The 16812-nt window shown below is 50.8% G+C and overlaps 1 protein-coding gene across 1 annotated transcript in view; it reads right to left on the bottom strand.

Annotated features, from left to right (window-relative positions):
* The window catches only part of Srrm4 (serine/arginine repetitive matrix 4), a 141827-nt gene that overhangs the window by 34747 nt on the left and 90268 nt on the right, over positions 1-16812 (bottom strand). The window contains exon 2 of the mRNA XM_026403445.2: positions 2542-2688. Coding sequence (XP_026259230.2) covers positions 2542-2688 — 147 coding nt within the window. The remainder of the gene's footprint in view (positions 1-2541; positions 2689-16812) is intronic.

The following is a 16812-nucleotide window of genomic DNA, read 5'->3' as shown; positions in this document are numbered from 1 at the left end:
CACCTAGAGGAAGGGAATCAAGGGCGGCCCCGTGTCATAAGTCATTGCTGGGAGCAGAGGAGCTGGCTTGTGTCACACGCCCTGCTGGGGCAGGGAGTCAGTTTACAGTAAAGGGGCTTCTGTGACGGTCACGCACCACACGCTGGTGTTTCAATGACAGACCGCGGTCCCATCAGATGAGAACGGAGCTGAAAAACTCCTGTCGATGGCCGCCCAGCACATCACCCCGTGACACTGGTGTGGACAAACCCTCGGTGCTGCCAGTCGTCAAAGAGTGTAGCGTGCTCTGCATTATGTAGGGTACATAATACATGACAGGGACAATAACACACGACAGTTTCCAGCTGATGTACTCATTGTACTTTGATTGTTAGAGCCAACGCCTATTCATGAAAAGAAAGCGTTTATTGCAAAAGAGCCCGCTCTGCTGCCACCCACAGATGGTGCTTGACCTCAGATCTCGATGGCACCATGTCCTCTTGTCCTTGATTGAGTCTCGTGCTACTTTGTGTATCTATGGGACATGTATAGAGCACGCATCCTCCGTGTGCGCCGGGCTGTCCCATCTGGGTTCATGTGAGCACACGCTGATGTTTGCACAGTGACAACGTCTCCTGAGGATGGATCTCTCAAAATGCATCCCCGTTGTTAAATGATGCCTGACCGTCATGGAATCATGATGACTTTTATTATCACCATCGTGGTTATCATCGCTGTGCTTTTTAACACGTCAGAGAGTCCGTCTCAGAGAGAAGGGTTCGAGAGACCCAGACGCTGAAACGTTGGCAATGTGGCCTCGCCGTTCAGGTTTCATGTCCAGAACCTTCTCTCCCGGCCCCATGAGACTCACTCAACATGTTTCAAGACTTCCTGTGCCCTGGACCCACGGCTGGGACCCGTTGGTGTCCCATCTAGTTGATTCCACACTGCGACCTGGAGAATGGGGTTTTCCTGTTTCCATTTTACAGTCGTGAAAACTGAGGCCCCAGGGGAAGAGGAACATGGTCACTCAGTTTGTCAGGGGCAGCATCCCAGGGACAGCCCAGGGCTCTAGGTCTCACGGCCTCCCCTTCCACCCTTGGGAAGATGCTGTTTGGAAAGGACAGAGTTTTCCCTCTTCCCTGTTCTCCCCCCCCCCCCCCCCCCCCGCCCTCAGCTGGCACAATAACTTCCCTCCCTGTTTCCTAGACCGTACTCTCCAGATCTGATGTTGAGCTTCCCCTTCTGAAGAGCGGATTGGACGTCACTGTGTTTCTCTCCCATTGAATTCACAGCCTCACCTTTGTCACTGTGCAAACATCAGTCCCATCGCTGAGACTCCGTGGGCAAAAAATCTCTGGCTTCCTAAGCCACTTCTTCAAAATGCCGTCACCTTGTCTCCTAGAATCAGGGTCTTTAACTAGAGATCCCTGTGCATCAGCCTCAGAGGCCAATAAACCTTCTGAAAAGGTGCCCAGGATTTTCAGAGTGTTCTTTGAGTGACACTTTTTTTTTTCTGAACACAGCAGTAGGCCCTCAGCTTTTATCTAATTTTATCTAATTCTCAACACAGCTGAGAACTTCTGCCTTAGGCAACCAAGAACTGCAGGGTGTAAGAAGAGAATCTGAACCAGGGGCAGAGGTCCTCGGGCTAATCTCGGTCCTCCTACAAACTGGCCTCAGTTTCCCCACCTACAAAATGGCGTTGACCTCCGATTCAACATCAGGAATCTGGAGGAGATTTATTGGTGGGGAAACCAGATTCATTGGCCCAGGACTGTGGCAGGATAACAGGACAGGATTGGCTCCTGCTGGTGAGGCTGGATTACAGAGTGCTGTATATGGATTTAGAATCTCCAGAGGCCAAAGATAGGATGGGGGAGGAAGAATCACAGGATAGTTAACCTTTTCCTTAGCATCTATAGAATAATGTGTTAGATGTTAGTCTAGGACTTAAGATCAAAGAGACGGGAGTTCAACACTTCACTTGGCCATACTCTGGCCGCCATATTTTGGGCAAGTTACTTCTCTCTGATGTTCAATAAAATACTTATTATACAGCAGGTGCTTAAAAGGTGCTTTGAATAATTGAACTCAGGAATGAATACAGAAATCTGGAACTCAGATCTGGGCTGAAATCATGATTTGGGAATCAAAGGCGCCTTCGATCATTAAAATGGAAAGAAAACTATCATTTATGGTTAGGAGTCAACAAACTATACCCAGAAGGTCAAACCTACCCCACTTCCTGTTTTTATAAATAAAGTTTTATTGGAACTCAGGTTTGCCTATTTACTTGCGTAATGTCTATGGTTGGGTCTGTGGGACCATGGCAGAGTCAAGGAACTAGGGCAGAAACAACCATGTCCACAGATCTAAAGCAATTACTGTCTGTTTTTCTACAGGAAATTAAAAAAAAAAATAGACTGACCTCTTTTTTAAGGGTCTGGAAGGGGAACTTGTAGAGGAAAGGGAGGAATGGCCAGAGAGGCCAACTTCATTTCTGAATCTCCAGTTTGAACTTCCCCAGAGACCAAGAGAGGAAAGAGAGGGGCATCTCACCTTCGAGCTCTGGCAGGACCCAGCTCCCGGCAGGCCTTGTCTCTCTCCCAGCTGTTGGCACCCAAGGCCTCGGTGGCCAGACGCTGACCCAGTTTTTCTGAAGGTCCATCCTGGGCTGGACCTATGGGGCTGCTCTGGGGCTCTGTCCTGCGGGGGAAGAAATGAAAAGGCATGGGTTAGGCGATGCAGAGGACCGGTGACAAAATTCAGATTTTCATTTTCAGCTTCCTTTGTCGTTAGGTTGAAACTGTTAGGTTTTATCTTTGGACAATTGTCTCTGAGTAGTCGTCTCCACTTGAAGCCCATCATGACCCACATGACTTCTCCTGTTCTCTCCTCCTCTGTTCTAGTGACTTTGGGTGATACATGTTCTGCAGGATGAAGCTCCTCAATGGAGGAGAAACAGCTGAATCACATCAGATTTTCAAGAGAGAAGTACACCTTACTAAGATGAAGACACTCAGATTTTGGAGCTTGTTACTGCAGCGTACCTTAGCCTACCCTGACTAAACCAAGGGGAGGTGCAGGAAACCAGCATTCTACTTTCTTGTCTTAAAACACAATTAGAGGACAAAGCATGATATGATTAGCTGAAACTCTACTTTGACAATTCTCTTTGATTTCTCCACCTCATCTGTACACTCTTATGCACGGTTTCTCTTGACATCATTTACCTGTGGCTACCATGGCCCAAAAACATTAAATGGAAAATTCTAGAAACAAACAAATTTTAAGTTCCAAACGTGCTCCATTCTGAGTAGTGTGATGATATCTTGCATCATCCCACTCTGTCCTGCCCAGAAGTGAATCATCTCCCTTACTTGTTAATCACTTAGCAGCCATTTTGGTTATCAGATCGACGGTGACTGTACCACGGTCCTGTTCAAGTCACCTTTATTTAACTTAACGATGACCCCAAAGTCCAAGACAATGATGTTAGCCCCTTGGAAGCTGAAGAGATTTGCTAAGTGCTTCATTGGAGTAAAAAAGCCGAAAGAACAATGAATTTTTTTTTGTTTTTTAGTGAGATGCACTTATGTAACTTTTATTACAACATGATTATTAAATTTTATTATCAGTTATTGTTAGTCTCTCACTGTGCCTGATGTATAAATTAAACTTTATCACGGTTGTGCATGTATAGGAGAAAACAGAGGCTTCAGTACTATCCTTGGTTTTAGGCATCGATTGGGGATCTTGAAACACTTCTGCTGTGGGTGTGGAGGGGATGACTGATCACGTAAGAGATCACTTGAGTCTGATTACTTAACATGTCTGAGTTCCCTCAATTGTAAAACAGGGAATAATATTAGCCAGTGTATTGTTACATTGTTGTGCAGACAAAATGAGATTATTCATGCAGACAAAAAAGTCTAGAAATTGTCTTTTTCTTTGACTTCCTTGCAAACCGATTGTCCCAGACAGGTATGAGATCACCTGGGATCTCAGAGACCTGAAGCTCCCTCCTTTGCTACAGATGTAGGCTCCAAATAATACTGGGGAGCAGCCAAGGAGTCTCACCTCTTATTTGGAGTCCCAGAGAGTGACAAGAAGTTGCCCAGTTCCTCAGCTTTGGAAGAAACTGTTGCTCCAATTCCTAGTTCCCAACCAGGAGGAGTCGGGAGTTTGGGGGTCACAGATGTATTTGGCACCTTCCAGAAAGCTCTCCTCCCTGCTCACCCTGTCTTCAGACCCCCCAGGTCAGACATCGATCAAAAGCATTTTTCATGCACCAGGCTGCTGCAGCCAGTGCATCAGGACTGGTTTCGGGACTCAGGATGAACGCATCTGATAAGCCCCCGGCTCCTGGGGGCTTCCAGGGGAGCCAGCCAAGCCCAGTCAATATTGAAGGAAGGGCAGAAAAACACATCCATCTCTGTCAGCTGCATATCAGTGGATCTTCAGAAGCAGAGCCAGGAGGGACAGAGGCTCTAATAAGGGCTGCCCTCCTCCCTGATGGCTCCTGGCTTCTAGAACTCCCACCTTACCCAGCCTCGGTTCTCCCTAGACCTCCCTGCCCCAGACTCCTACTATGAGAGCTCCATTTCTGTGCCTTCGCCCCTGTCCACGGGTCTCTGTGGAATTGGAGCTAGGAATTGTTACATTGTTGTGCAGACTAAATGAGATGCTTCATGCAAACAAATAAAAAGTCTAGAAATTGTCTTCTCTTGACAACTCAAAGCTTGCAGTTTCTGCCTGGCTCCCAGCAAGACCGGCCTTGACCTGCTCTTGTCCTGCTTAGGTTCACCCGAGTGCATTAACTCCAGTTTCCTGAGTGCCTCTGATGTGGGCACAGCAGTTCTAGAATTTACATCCTGGATGGAGGAGGAGATGATCAACACAGAGGTAAACCTGCGGCTTATTGAATGGTGATCGATTATGGTGAGAATAAAGCAGAATGCAGGAGTGGGGATGGAGGGGTGGCTGCTATCTTGCAGAAAGGAATCAGAGAAGACCTTTGAAGGGAGTAACGACAGAGCACAGACTTGAAAAAAATAGAGGCCAACCTTGAAGCTTGGGTGGTTCAAAATGTGTTCACAGATTCTCTGACGTTCATGCCATCAGAAAAAAAAAAAAAAGGAACGAATTTCTTTCCCTATGAAGTTGGAATGGGCTGATTAACTTCCTTTAAGTGCACAGAATGTGGTAGAAGTGATAATGTGTGACTTTCAAACTAGGTCACTAAAAGCACCTTCTGCCTTGCTCTCTTGATCATTCTGGGGAAAAAAAAAAACAAAAAAACAGCTGTCACTTTGCAAGGACACCCAAATGGCCCCACAGAGGGACCCATGTGAGGAAGTGAGGCCCCCTGCCAACAGCCAGCACCAACATGTCACCTTGAAGCGGATCCTCCCACTCCAGTCAAGCCTTCAGATGTGACTGCAGCCCCCCCGGGAAGACATGTGGCCACAACCTCATGGTGAACCAGAACCACCCAGCCAAACTCCCTTCTCACAGAAACTAGGAAGTTCCATAGTTGATTGCTGTTTTCAGCCACCAAGCTTTGGAGCCGTTTATTGCACAGTAATATCTAATTTCTACCCAGGTATCTGCAGAAAGGGAGGTTTAAAGACCCCTAGGATCTACAAGGAACAGAAAACAAAGACCAGAGTGGCAAGAGGTGAGATCAGAGATGATGTCTTTCTGGTCCAGGGCCTTTGGGTTTTCTGAGCTGACATGTGGAATCTTTGAAACAGACTTTGAAACAGAGTTTGTCTTACCTTTTGGAGGGATGGTTCTAGAATTGAGGGGCACTGGAATGAGGGGAAGAAAGAGAAGAGCTGGGGAGCCCTTTGCAATGGTTCAGACTCAGATCAGGGTAGCAGGGATGGAGGCCGTGCACGGTCAGGCTCCAACACATTTTGAAAGCAGGGCAAACATCGTCGACTGCTGGTTACAAGCAGGAGCAGGAGAGTAGGAGAAGGGCAAGAGTCAAGGATGACTCCAAGGATTTGAGCTCCGGCGGCTGCCAAGAGGGAGCCCGGGTGAGATGGAGAAGGTGCACGGGCGTAGGGAGCAAGACTCCGGGGACACCTGCTCCTTTTCTAGGATGTGACAGTCCCTTTGCCATGCCGACGGCAGCCCCTAATAATGAGCTGTCATTGAATTGTGTTCGCTCACACTGCAAGCTGAGCTCCCCGAGAACAGGACTGTTCTTCCTGCCTCAGATCTTAGGGAGAAGGCTCCCTTCAGAAAGTTAGAAAAGGCTTTTGAAAGGCTCTGGACTAGTGCTTCACCTTAGAGTTGATGGGAATGGACACCCAGAGACGGCCAATAACCCAACTAGCGCCTCCGTCTACTCAGATTGCCCCGCGTCTTCTCAAATCGACAGGATTTTTTGGTACCAGGGATTGAACTCAGGGGCACTCCACCACTGAGCCCCATCCCCAGCCCTATTTTGTATTTCATTTAGAGACAGGGCCTCACTGAGCCTTGTTTTTGCGGAGGCTGGCTTTGAACTCAGAATCCTCCTGCCTCAGCCTCTGGGATGACAAGTGTGCGCCAGCGCACTGTCTCTACAGCAGTTTTTTTTTTTTTTTTTAAAAGAAGAGTGATCCAAAAGTTCATGGATTTATACCTGTTTCCTAGCAGAGTCTTGAGTTGGAGACACATAAGATTGGAATTTTGGCTTCTTGGAGCATTGTAGGGGACCAAGCGACAAATATATACCAGAAACAATCGTATAGTAGACAAAAACGGAGTCATCTGGAGGTTAGGGGCAGCTGGGATTCAGAGATGGGAAAACCTGGCTGTGGTGTGGTGAGGAGGGAGGGAGTGGAGGGGATTCACGCTCTTTGACGTGGTGGATGGTGTTTCATTTTCCTTTTTCCAACAGTGCTGGCTCTGCCTCACCTGGGCTTGGGGGCCAGGCCTGGGATTGTGCAATAAAAGGGACAGCCGTATAATCAATTCTACCAGACACCCAGGCAGCACTGAGGGGTGCGGGGAGAAGGGAACCTTCCATAATATAACATTTGAAATCTTTTTTCAAAATGTTCCAATGCTCTGTGTCTCAGCTTTCTGAAAACTGAAAGAAACTCAGAAGGCACGAAGTTCGAGTTCCCCAAATTTGATGCAGTAGCTGAGGTTCCCCAGGAGTTTTTAAAAATGCAGATTCCTAGGTCCCATCCCAGTCATAATAAAGGAGTCTTAAAGGGGTGAACCTAGGAATCTGCATGTTATAAAGAAACAACCCGGGTAATTCAGCTTCCTACGGGGTCAAGAATAAAGTCCAAAGGCCCTGCATGATCTGCCTCAGCCCTGCTTTCAACGCCATCTCCTATGCACCTCTCTGTCCCTTTCACTGTTCTAACCAAAGAGGTCCTTGCTTTCTCAAATAGGTCAAATGGTAACCTGCCCCAGGGCCTTTGCTCCTGCTGCCTCCCACCTGGCATGCATTTCCTCCAGCTGTTTGCATATGTAGCTCCTCCTCCTCATTGAAGCATCACTTCTCCTCTTCACCCACCATAGAAACCCCTGGTGCCCGCTGCGTTATTTCTTTATAGCATTTATTATCATTGGAAACAATCATTTTCTACGTTGTTGGCTAACCAGTTCTCTTCTGGACTAGAACACAAGCTTCAGGGGAAGGGGAACTGGTCACTGAATCCCCAGAGATATAGTGTCTGATGCAGTGTATCTTTCTGCTCAGAGAATGTATGTTGAATGACTCAATGGATGGATGGATGGATGGATGGATGGATGGATGGATGGAGAGATGAACTAGTGAATTCTGACCACTGATCCTTTGTGGGAACCATCCATCAGATTCGACCTCTTCTTACAAACAACGAAGTTGTTTGGGGGTCCTGGGAAGAAGTGTGGGTCTGGAGACGCACAGCACTTCCGTGGAATCAGCCCAGCCCCCACCTCCATCAACCTGTCTGTAGCTCTGCACCCTTTGCAGGGCCTCAAGAAAAATCCTAGGATCCATTTTGCTGAAGAGTGATGGCAGCTGCCTCCTTGTCCATGGTGCATTAAATTAAAAAAAAAATACTTAAAAGGAAGGAGAGATCTTTGGGGGGACAGCTGAAACAGTGGAGTCAAGGGCTGGCACAGTCCACTTCCCAGGGGGAGGGGCAGCCACCAGTGCTGAGTTCCTCCAGGACTGCCCCCTCCCCCTGCTTTCCTGCTAATCAGCAACCTGGAGCTGAGAGGCTGCTGTCCGTCGTCATGGCAACCAGAAGATTCCCAGACTCTGATAAGAGTCAGGGCTGAACTTTCCCCAAAACTCTGTAAGATGCCTGGATCCCCAGCCGCATGCCTGCTCCTGCCCCCCCCCCCCCCCCCCCGCCCCCGATCAAAGCCACCGCTCATGGGGCAGAACAGCCAGCCGCTCCGAACAAAGTGCTCATTTGGCTCAGGTTAACATCATTTTGGGAATTGGAGACCAGTGATGTTGGAGCAGGAAGAGCCCCAGATCAGCCCATCTCTGGGCGGAGGCAAGGGGGCAAGTCCAAATCCACATCAGAGCTGTGCCTGGAATGGCGGGCGGCCTTTGGATTCCTAGTCCAGTGCTCTTTCCGGGTTGCTGGATCCTAAGGTCAGCCAGCATTTATCAAGCACCCACTGTTTGCCAGACCCTGGGATTGGCACTTCTTCATCATCAGCTCATTGCAACCTTCCAAAGCAGCCCAGGCGCAGGTGCTGTCCTTCCCACCCTGAGAGCAGAGTAATGGACTGGGAGATACGATGTGGCCGGAACACCAGCAGCCCTGCCTGTGTGTGAGGATCAATTCAGACAAAAAGAAGAGAATTCTGGAAAACGTTTTGGAACTACTGGGAAATGATAAGCAGGGTGCAGAGTGAATCCTGATGATTGCCCTGCAAGACACCAACTTGCCCTGAGTGTTGGCAGAGGACTTGCACCTCCACGTTTGACCCAAACCTTACATCCTGCAAAGAGAAATGGCATTGGGTCCGTTAGATTTGGGACATCCCTGACCCTGATGGCCTCCACTCCTCTGTTAGCTGTTCCTGGGTGCAGGGCATGTCTGAGCTATCGCCTCATCTGATGCTAACAACGCATCGCAGGGTGCGTGGTGAACCCGCGTCCCTCACTTAACCACCGAGCCCCATCCCCAGCCCTTTTTAATGTTTTCTTTAGAGACAGAATCTCACTGAGTTGCTTAGGGCCTCACGAAATTGCTGGGGCTGGCTTTGAACTCATGATCCTCCTGCCTCAGCCTCCCGAGCCGCTGGGATCACAGGCGTAGGCCACTGCGCCTGGCCGGCCCCACCTGCTTGCTCTTTGCTGGCACCTAGGGCTGTGAATGAGCTACCCTTGGGTCTCCACTTCCAGACACCCTCAATCTGCTGGGTCCCCTAGGGAATGTAAGTCCAGACCCTCATTCACGCTCACGAGCCCACCAGAGAGCCCAAGGTTCACTATGGGGCAGATCGCCCAGGGGCAAGAGGGATTTGGCTAATTTGTGCCTTGGCCCCTGAAACTCCAGTTGATATCTCGGCCTGCAGACTTGGCACGTCCAATCTTTTTCAAGGTTAATCTCATTAATGGAGCCTGGTTGGAGGCAGTCTGCAGGAACATGACACTGGCTGGAAAAAGCATCCGAGTTTGAGAGAAGTCTAGGATTCGACAGCTGCTCTAGGGGGTGTCACTGGGGTGCGGGGGCGGGCATGCTCATTTTAGCAGAAACTGAAACGAAAACAAGACCTTTTTAATGAGATTGGCATTTCCCTCTTTGTTTCATTCATTATCCAACAGTTGCTGATGAACTTCTCCTTGGTGTTAGGTTTCAAGATGCAAAAGTGACTAAGGTCTCTGTCGTCAAGGAGGTCCACCCTGGAAGGAGAGGCAGATTCCTAAGCTGAGAGTTACAGGGTAGAATGGCACGTTCTCTGATAGGAGCTTAGAGGAACATGGAGGTATAGAGAATGCACTGGACTCAGCTTAGGGAACGTGGCAGGTGGCCATACGTGTCCTAAAGGATGGGTGGAGGCTGCTCAGGGAAGCAGAGCAAAAAGAAAGAGCATGTGCAAAGGCCCTGCTCCAAGACACAGCAGTGAATCTCTCCTATGACGGCAGAGGATGCAGTAAGTTATTAAGAGCCAGTTGGGTGGAGAAACTGGTTGAAAGGAACTGGGGAGGAAGCTAGGGCTGGATCCTTCAGGGCCACAGGGACAGGTGCTTTTGAAGCCTAATGTGCACCCGAGTCCTGTAGGGATCATGCTAGAAGGTGGCTGCTGACTCAGCGGATCTGGAGTGGGCTGCAGGAGAACCTGTGCTTCTGCATCTCTACCAGCTTCTAGGGGATGCTGCAGCTCCACGGACCACACCTCGAGTATCCAGACTGCAGATTCTGCCAAGGATTTGAACTTGATCCTGGGATCGACCTGCACGGTCCAGCACAGCCCTCTACCACTCTCCCTGCTCAGGCAACGGGTGAGAATAGATCGCTCAGTTCTCAGGGCTGAGAGCAAGCGCGAGAGCGTGTGGACGCGCAGGCGTGGACGAGCGCACCAGAAACACTCTTGTATATCAATAATCGCCCAGTTCTCAAGTTCAGGTCAGAGGACCCAGAAAAATCATATGGAGAAAAATCGGCTCAGCATTTCTTACTCAGCTCAGCCAAGCAGGTCAGCCCCAACCTGCTTGAGCCTTGAACTCCCACCACACAACACATCCATCTGCTGCCCTTGCTCAGCCCCAACCCTGCCCCCAGCCATTGCTTTCCTCCCAGTCCAGCCTGCCGATTGCCCATTTGCAACAAGAGATCCAACTGCTGAGAAGAGGATTGGATTTGACTGTGAGGACTGCCTAAGGCGCAGGACGTCTCCAAGTAGAGCATGAGCTGAACTCCAGAATGTCGCGGCTTCCCACTTAAACAGCTTGCAAACTAGAGTCAAGGGATGCTGGGAAGGCACAGGAATCCACAAGTCCTACTGAGCTAGGCTCAGGCCCTGATTGCTAAGAATAATGTCACCCGTTGCAGCCCAGGGTCTCCCGAGGAGCATTGCATCAGCTGGAATTGCAGATAGCACTTGGGTCTCTGAGGGCGGTGAGCTGCAGGTCCTATGAGGTGAGTTCCTTTGGAGCATCATAGCAGATGCTGCTGGCAGAAGGACCAAGCAAGTGAGACTTCAGGGAAGAGGGGAGAGGATCTCAGCCTAAGAGGAAGCCCTCAGCTCCAGGGGGGGGGGGGGGCGGGGAAGGTCAGCACAAGACCTGGAAGAGTGAAAACTGGCCCCGAGAGGTGCGATCAAGGTCCATGCCCCGAATCTTCCTTTAGTACATATTTATTGAGCACCTGCTTTGTGCAAGCCATGTGAAATCCCTTCCTATGGAGCTTCCATTCTACTGCAATGGGCAGAGGGAGGAGGGGAGTGGAAGGTAAACATAAATAAGTGATAAATAGGGGGACTGTGAGCCGGCGATGACGGTTACAGAGAAGAGAAGGGAGCAGGGTAAGGGATGTGGAATCTTATTGGGACAGGATTGCAATTTTAAACGAGGTGATGAGAGAAGACCTCACTGAGAAGGTGACATTACAGAAAAGGATCAAAGGCAAGGGCAGAGGGAGCCTTGGAGTGCCTACTAGGCAGCAGGCACAGCCCGTGCAAAGGCCCTGCAGTCGGAACAGACTCTATGCCCCAGGAGGAATCTCAGTGTGGCCGAAGCCAGATAAGTCAGGGAGAGAAGAGCAGGAGGTGACGTCAGAGAGGCCACGCGGGAGAGCTCACGTGGGGTCTGGCGGGCTATCACAAGGACCTGGATTTTGCTCTCCGGGAAATGAGAAGTCACAGGAGACAGGATCTGGCTGGGCTTTAAAGGATCCTTTGGCTGTTTGCTGGATATAGACAGCGAGGGAGCTGTAATGGGTGCAGGAAGACCACTGAGGGGACGACAGTGACAACCCCCAGGAGGGAAGAAGGTGGCGGAGGGAGCGTCAGATCCTGGACATAGAGAGAGGGAGGATGGAGGAGTTTCACGTGGATGGAACGTGCGGGGTGCAAGAGGAGGGTGGACCATCGTCCCACCTGAGCAGGACCTAGTTGCAGATCACTGAACCGGGACCAACGACAGGGAGAGACAGGGATTCAGGAGGAGTCCTGTGGAGCTCAGGCTCAGCGATGTTAGTTTTGAGAACCAGAGAGACACCCACGTGGAGCTGGCAGGTAGAGGGTTAAGTACAGGTGCCTAAAGTTGCCAAAAGAGTCGTCCAGGACTGGGAAATGCTTTTGAGGTACATTTGCATTTACATGGACTGTTTAAAGACAGGGAGGCTGGAGGGGCACCAGGGCGTGCACCTATAATCCCTGCTACCTGGGAGGCTGAGGAAGGAGGATGGAAAGTTTGAGGCCAGCCTCAACAACTTAAAGAGACTCTCATTAACTTAGTGAGACCCTGTTTCAGAACAAAAAATGAGAAGGAGTGGGATATAGCTCAGTGTTAAGATGCCCCTGGGTCCAAGCCCTAATATCTCAATAAGTAAATAAATAGGCAGGGGGCTGGATCATCTGGGAGAAAGATAGACCTCCTGGCTGGATTGCTATGGGAAGCCGGGGAGTGAGCTCTGAAGTCATTGTACCAGAGGGGTTTCAGAATAATAAGATGGCTCAGTGGGAGTGTCCCTGCCTAGAGGACAGACTCATCAAGTGACTGAGCACCGTAGTTCATTCATTTAGATGCAGTGATTCATCTGTTGTTCATTCACCCGTTCCCTCATCTGCTAGGCCTCCTTGGAATTCTGGGGGAGGGGACATTTCAAGGTGACCCAGACACGAGTCCCCTCCCTCAAGTGCACAGCCCTGCAGAAGAGAGGGGATAGGTATACAAGAAAGTGACCTGGGGGTGACAGTTGCCCTGGGAGAGAGATGAGTGTGTTGGGGGGCACACTTGCCGACCGGAAGTGCCCAGGGGAGGCCGAGCTCCTGGCCCAGGGGTTGGTGGAGCCTGGAGATTAGATGCTGCAGATGTCTGGACTCCTCCTGGGCTCACGGGCTGGATGACCTTGGGCAGGTCCCCGCTCCCCCCTCCCCGCCCCCGGGAGAAGGCACAGTCCTATTTGCCTCACGGAACTGCTGTGGCTGGAATGAGACCATGCATGCCCAGTGCTTAGACCATGTCTGACCCGCGGTGGCACTTTAAATACCAGCCACACTTTCCAGGGACAGGCCACAACTGGTCCCGAGCCTCTCTTGCAGAGCCTGCCCCCGGGGACCCACTTACTGCTGATTCTGATTGCTTCCCTGCCCCCCCCACAACCTGAGGCAAGGGATTCTGGGGACAGGGGGGAGGGCCGGGAGGTCGCTGTGCCCTTGAGAGTCCTGGGAAAGGCTCCTCACTGGGACCTGGCCTTCCAGCCCCTCCACAAAGCTGCCCAGTGACTTCAGCACCTAGAGATGGCTGACCCCCATCCCTGCCGGGTCCTGGCTTCTCTCCCCTCAATAGCCCAGGGATGAGATTCTCCCTCTCTCTCTCTCTCTCTCTCTCTCTCTCTCTCTCTCTGCATACCCAAAATCACCTCCTGAGCCCTTTCGTCCACTCAACCAGGGATAGAGGGCTCCTGAGAGGTGTCCACACCACACACACACACATACACACACACACACAGACACACACACACAGAGACACACACACACACACAGACACACACACACACACAGACACACAGAGACACAGACACACACACACACACAGACACACACACACACACACAGACACACACACACACACAGACACACACACACACACAGACACACAGAGACACAGACACACACACACACACAGACACACACACACACACACACAGACACACACACAGAGACACACACACACACAGACACACACACACACACACACAGACACACACACACACACAGACACACACACACACACACACAGACACACACACACACAGACACACACACACACAGACACACACACAGACACACACACACACAGACACACACACACACAGACACACACACACACAGACACACACACACACAGAGAGACACACACACACACACAGACACACACACACACACACAGACACACACACACACACAGACACACACACACACACACACAGACACACACACACACAGACACACACACACACAGACACACACACACAGAGTCACACACACACACAGAGACACACACACACAGACACACACACACACACACACACTGCTCTCCCTGAGGTTGAGCTTTGGGCCCAAATCCTAACAAGCAGAGAGCAGAGCCTCGGCTGCAGTCTGCAGAGGACAGAACATACAAGCCACAAATCTCCGCGGCAGGCAGTGAGCTCCTGAGGTCTCTGCTCGTTCGGTTTAAAATAACACAGCGGAGAAGTGGGATGAAGGGCTTCCGTGGGGAAGCCGTCAGACACCCGGCCTCTCGCTGCTGGTGCCACCAGAGGGGCCCTTCGTCTCTCTCCCGGTCCTAGAGAGCAAGATCGCGAGGGTCAGCCCCTCTACTGCCAGATCACCCTCAGAGCTCCTCGGGGCTGGTCCACCCTCGGAGGTCTCTGAGTCCCAGGGTGGAGAGGCTGAGGTCCAGAGGGGACCGGGCCACACATCAGGGCACTTGGTGAGTTGGGGACTGAGCAGGGCCCAGTGTTTCTGCCGCCGTGGTGGAAGCTGTCGGTGAGACCTCAGATCTCTGTCACCAGGTCCCTCAATGTGAGTCCCACAAATGTCCCCCACCTTCCAGAAGGTCATGGTCACCCCTGTGGAAAGGGAAGCCCACAACCAATGACCCACTGATACCCTGGTGCCAAAGCGGGACCCAGTCTAGGGTGCTCCTAGCCCTCCAGGGCTCCGCTGGGCTCCGCCTGAAGTTTGACTCTGCCTGAAACCCTTTCCTTGGCTTTGTCCCCTCGCCCATCCTGCCTTCGCTCTCCAGGGTCCCTAGAGCACACCCGTCAAAAAGCATACGCACCCGGATCCCCGTCTCAGGCTCTATTTCTCGTGAACTTCGTCTGGGACAGAGACCCAGGTCAACTCCTGAACACACAACCATGGGTAAGCATCGCATTGTCCAGGAGCAGACAGACTTGGGTGGCCATGTCCCGACATCTTGTCTGTGTGACCCACAGGAAGGTACTAGATAGCATCAAGACTTAGTTTTCCCATCTGCAGAGTGGGACACCTTAATGGTGTTAATATCGCCTGCCTCGTAAGGTGGCTGCGAGAGGCTCAGCTCATTTCCCGGACACATAGTAGAGGCTCGGTGTCTATGACTTGGGGAGGAGGATGCTGCTGAGGGCAGCGGTGATGAGGAGATGAATGACACCCCTGTGCCCACCAACTCCACCAATCAGCGGAAAGCTCCCAGGAGACTCCGCCCCCACAGCTCCAGCACCAATCATCAGCAAGCCCCGCCCATCAGGCCCTTCCCACCCCCCCCCCCCAGTCCCTTCACCCAGAGGCTCCCTCCTTGGTCATTATTGTTCCTCTCTGACAAGGGACTCCCTGTGGGAGACAGGGAGCCCTGGAGACGGGAGGTGTCTGGCTCTCCTTAGAAGGAGCCATTTCTCAATGCCACACGGTGATCCTGAAGAAGGAGCAAAGTCTGCCTCTCCACGGAGACATTTATCTGCCTTTAAAAAAATCAAAGCCATTAATTCAGGATCGAGGGTTTATTAGAGAGCTTCATCTTTATCAGGCAGTCAGCTCCGTTGGTTGGCTCCCACCGATTTTGATAGGTTCTTCCAGGCTGTTTAGGAGTCCTGAGGAGTGGAGGTGCATGTGTCAGGAACAGATGAGGACATCTAAGGACAGCTTCTTCACCTACCCTCCTCACACACAGGGGCAGAGGTTCCTTTTAAGCTACACGATGGAGCCACCAAGAGCTTTGGGATCATGCACACCTGAGTTTGGAAGCTGGTGCTGCTGTTTTGAGCTGTGGTCTTGGACAAGTCACTTCCGGTCTCCTGCACATTGCAACCACATGGTAGTGTCCAGCTCATGGAGACGATGCACACAAAATCCTGGGGCAGGAGAAGCGCTCTGTCAATGTCGGCTACTGTGATTGTTATTATTCATTGTAAAGAGCCTTCGGGACAGACTCTCCCGACCTGTCTGTCTCTGCTCAAGCTGAATTCCTCGGCCCCTTTTACCTTTTTTTCTGCCAAAAAAGGTCTAACTCCTTCTTCAAGACTCCTATCAGATCTCAACCATCACATCCTACTTTTCCGGTCCTTCTCACTGGCTACCCCTTCCATAGAAATAAATTCTTTCTTCCACCATGCTCCATAATCTCTGCAAATTCCCCCAGTGATCACTTCCTGACCTTGGGGCAAGGTCCCTCATTTATTTAAGACTCAGTTTCCTTATTCTAAAAATGGGGGTAGTACTATTTGATATATTGAGGTGGTTGCAGGCAATACGTATTTATGAAGCTAAGCACACTGTCTCATTGTGATGATTAGAATTGCAATGATGATTGAAAGATTATTGGTAGCCCCAGTATAAGAGGCTCAGAAAGGGACCCAGTGGGCTATCTTTTCCCCAGTCATTTTTAGGAGTGTACAACTCCCCATTTGACTGGACTAGTTTGGGAAGCCTAGCATCAGGGAACTAGCCTCCATGACCCTCAAGACCCTCTCCATTTTAAGACTTCTGTCATTCCGAGTCTTCTCTGGGTCTAAATCACCTCCCTCTTTTTCTTTTTACCTCTTTCTGAACACATTCAAGGGTGGCACAGGAGTGTCCAGAATCTGGGCACATTAATCCCTAATTGAAGGCTGAGATTTGTTGCCTCCACACACAGAGCCCAAGTCCACATACGGGGACACAACC

The sequence above is a fragment of the Urocitellus parryii genome, chromosome 3, assembly GCF_045843805.1.
Source record: "Urocitellus parryii isolate mUroPar1 chromosome 3, mUroPar1.hap1, whole genome shotgun sequence".
NCBI classification, from domain to species: domain Eukaryota; kingdom Metazoa; phylum Chordata; class Mammalia; order Rodentia; family Sciuridae; genus Urocitellus; species Urocitellus parryii.
The sequence above is the reverse complement of the archived record's forward strand: the minus strand, read 5'-3'. Positions and strand labels throughout refer to the sequence as shown.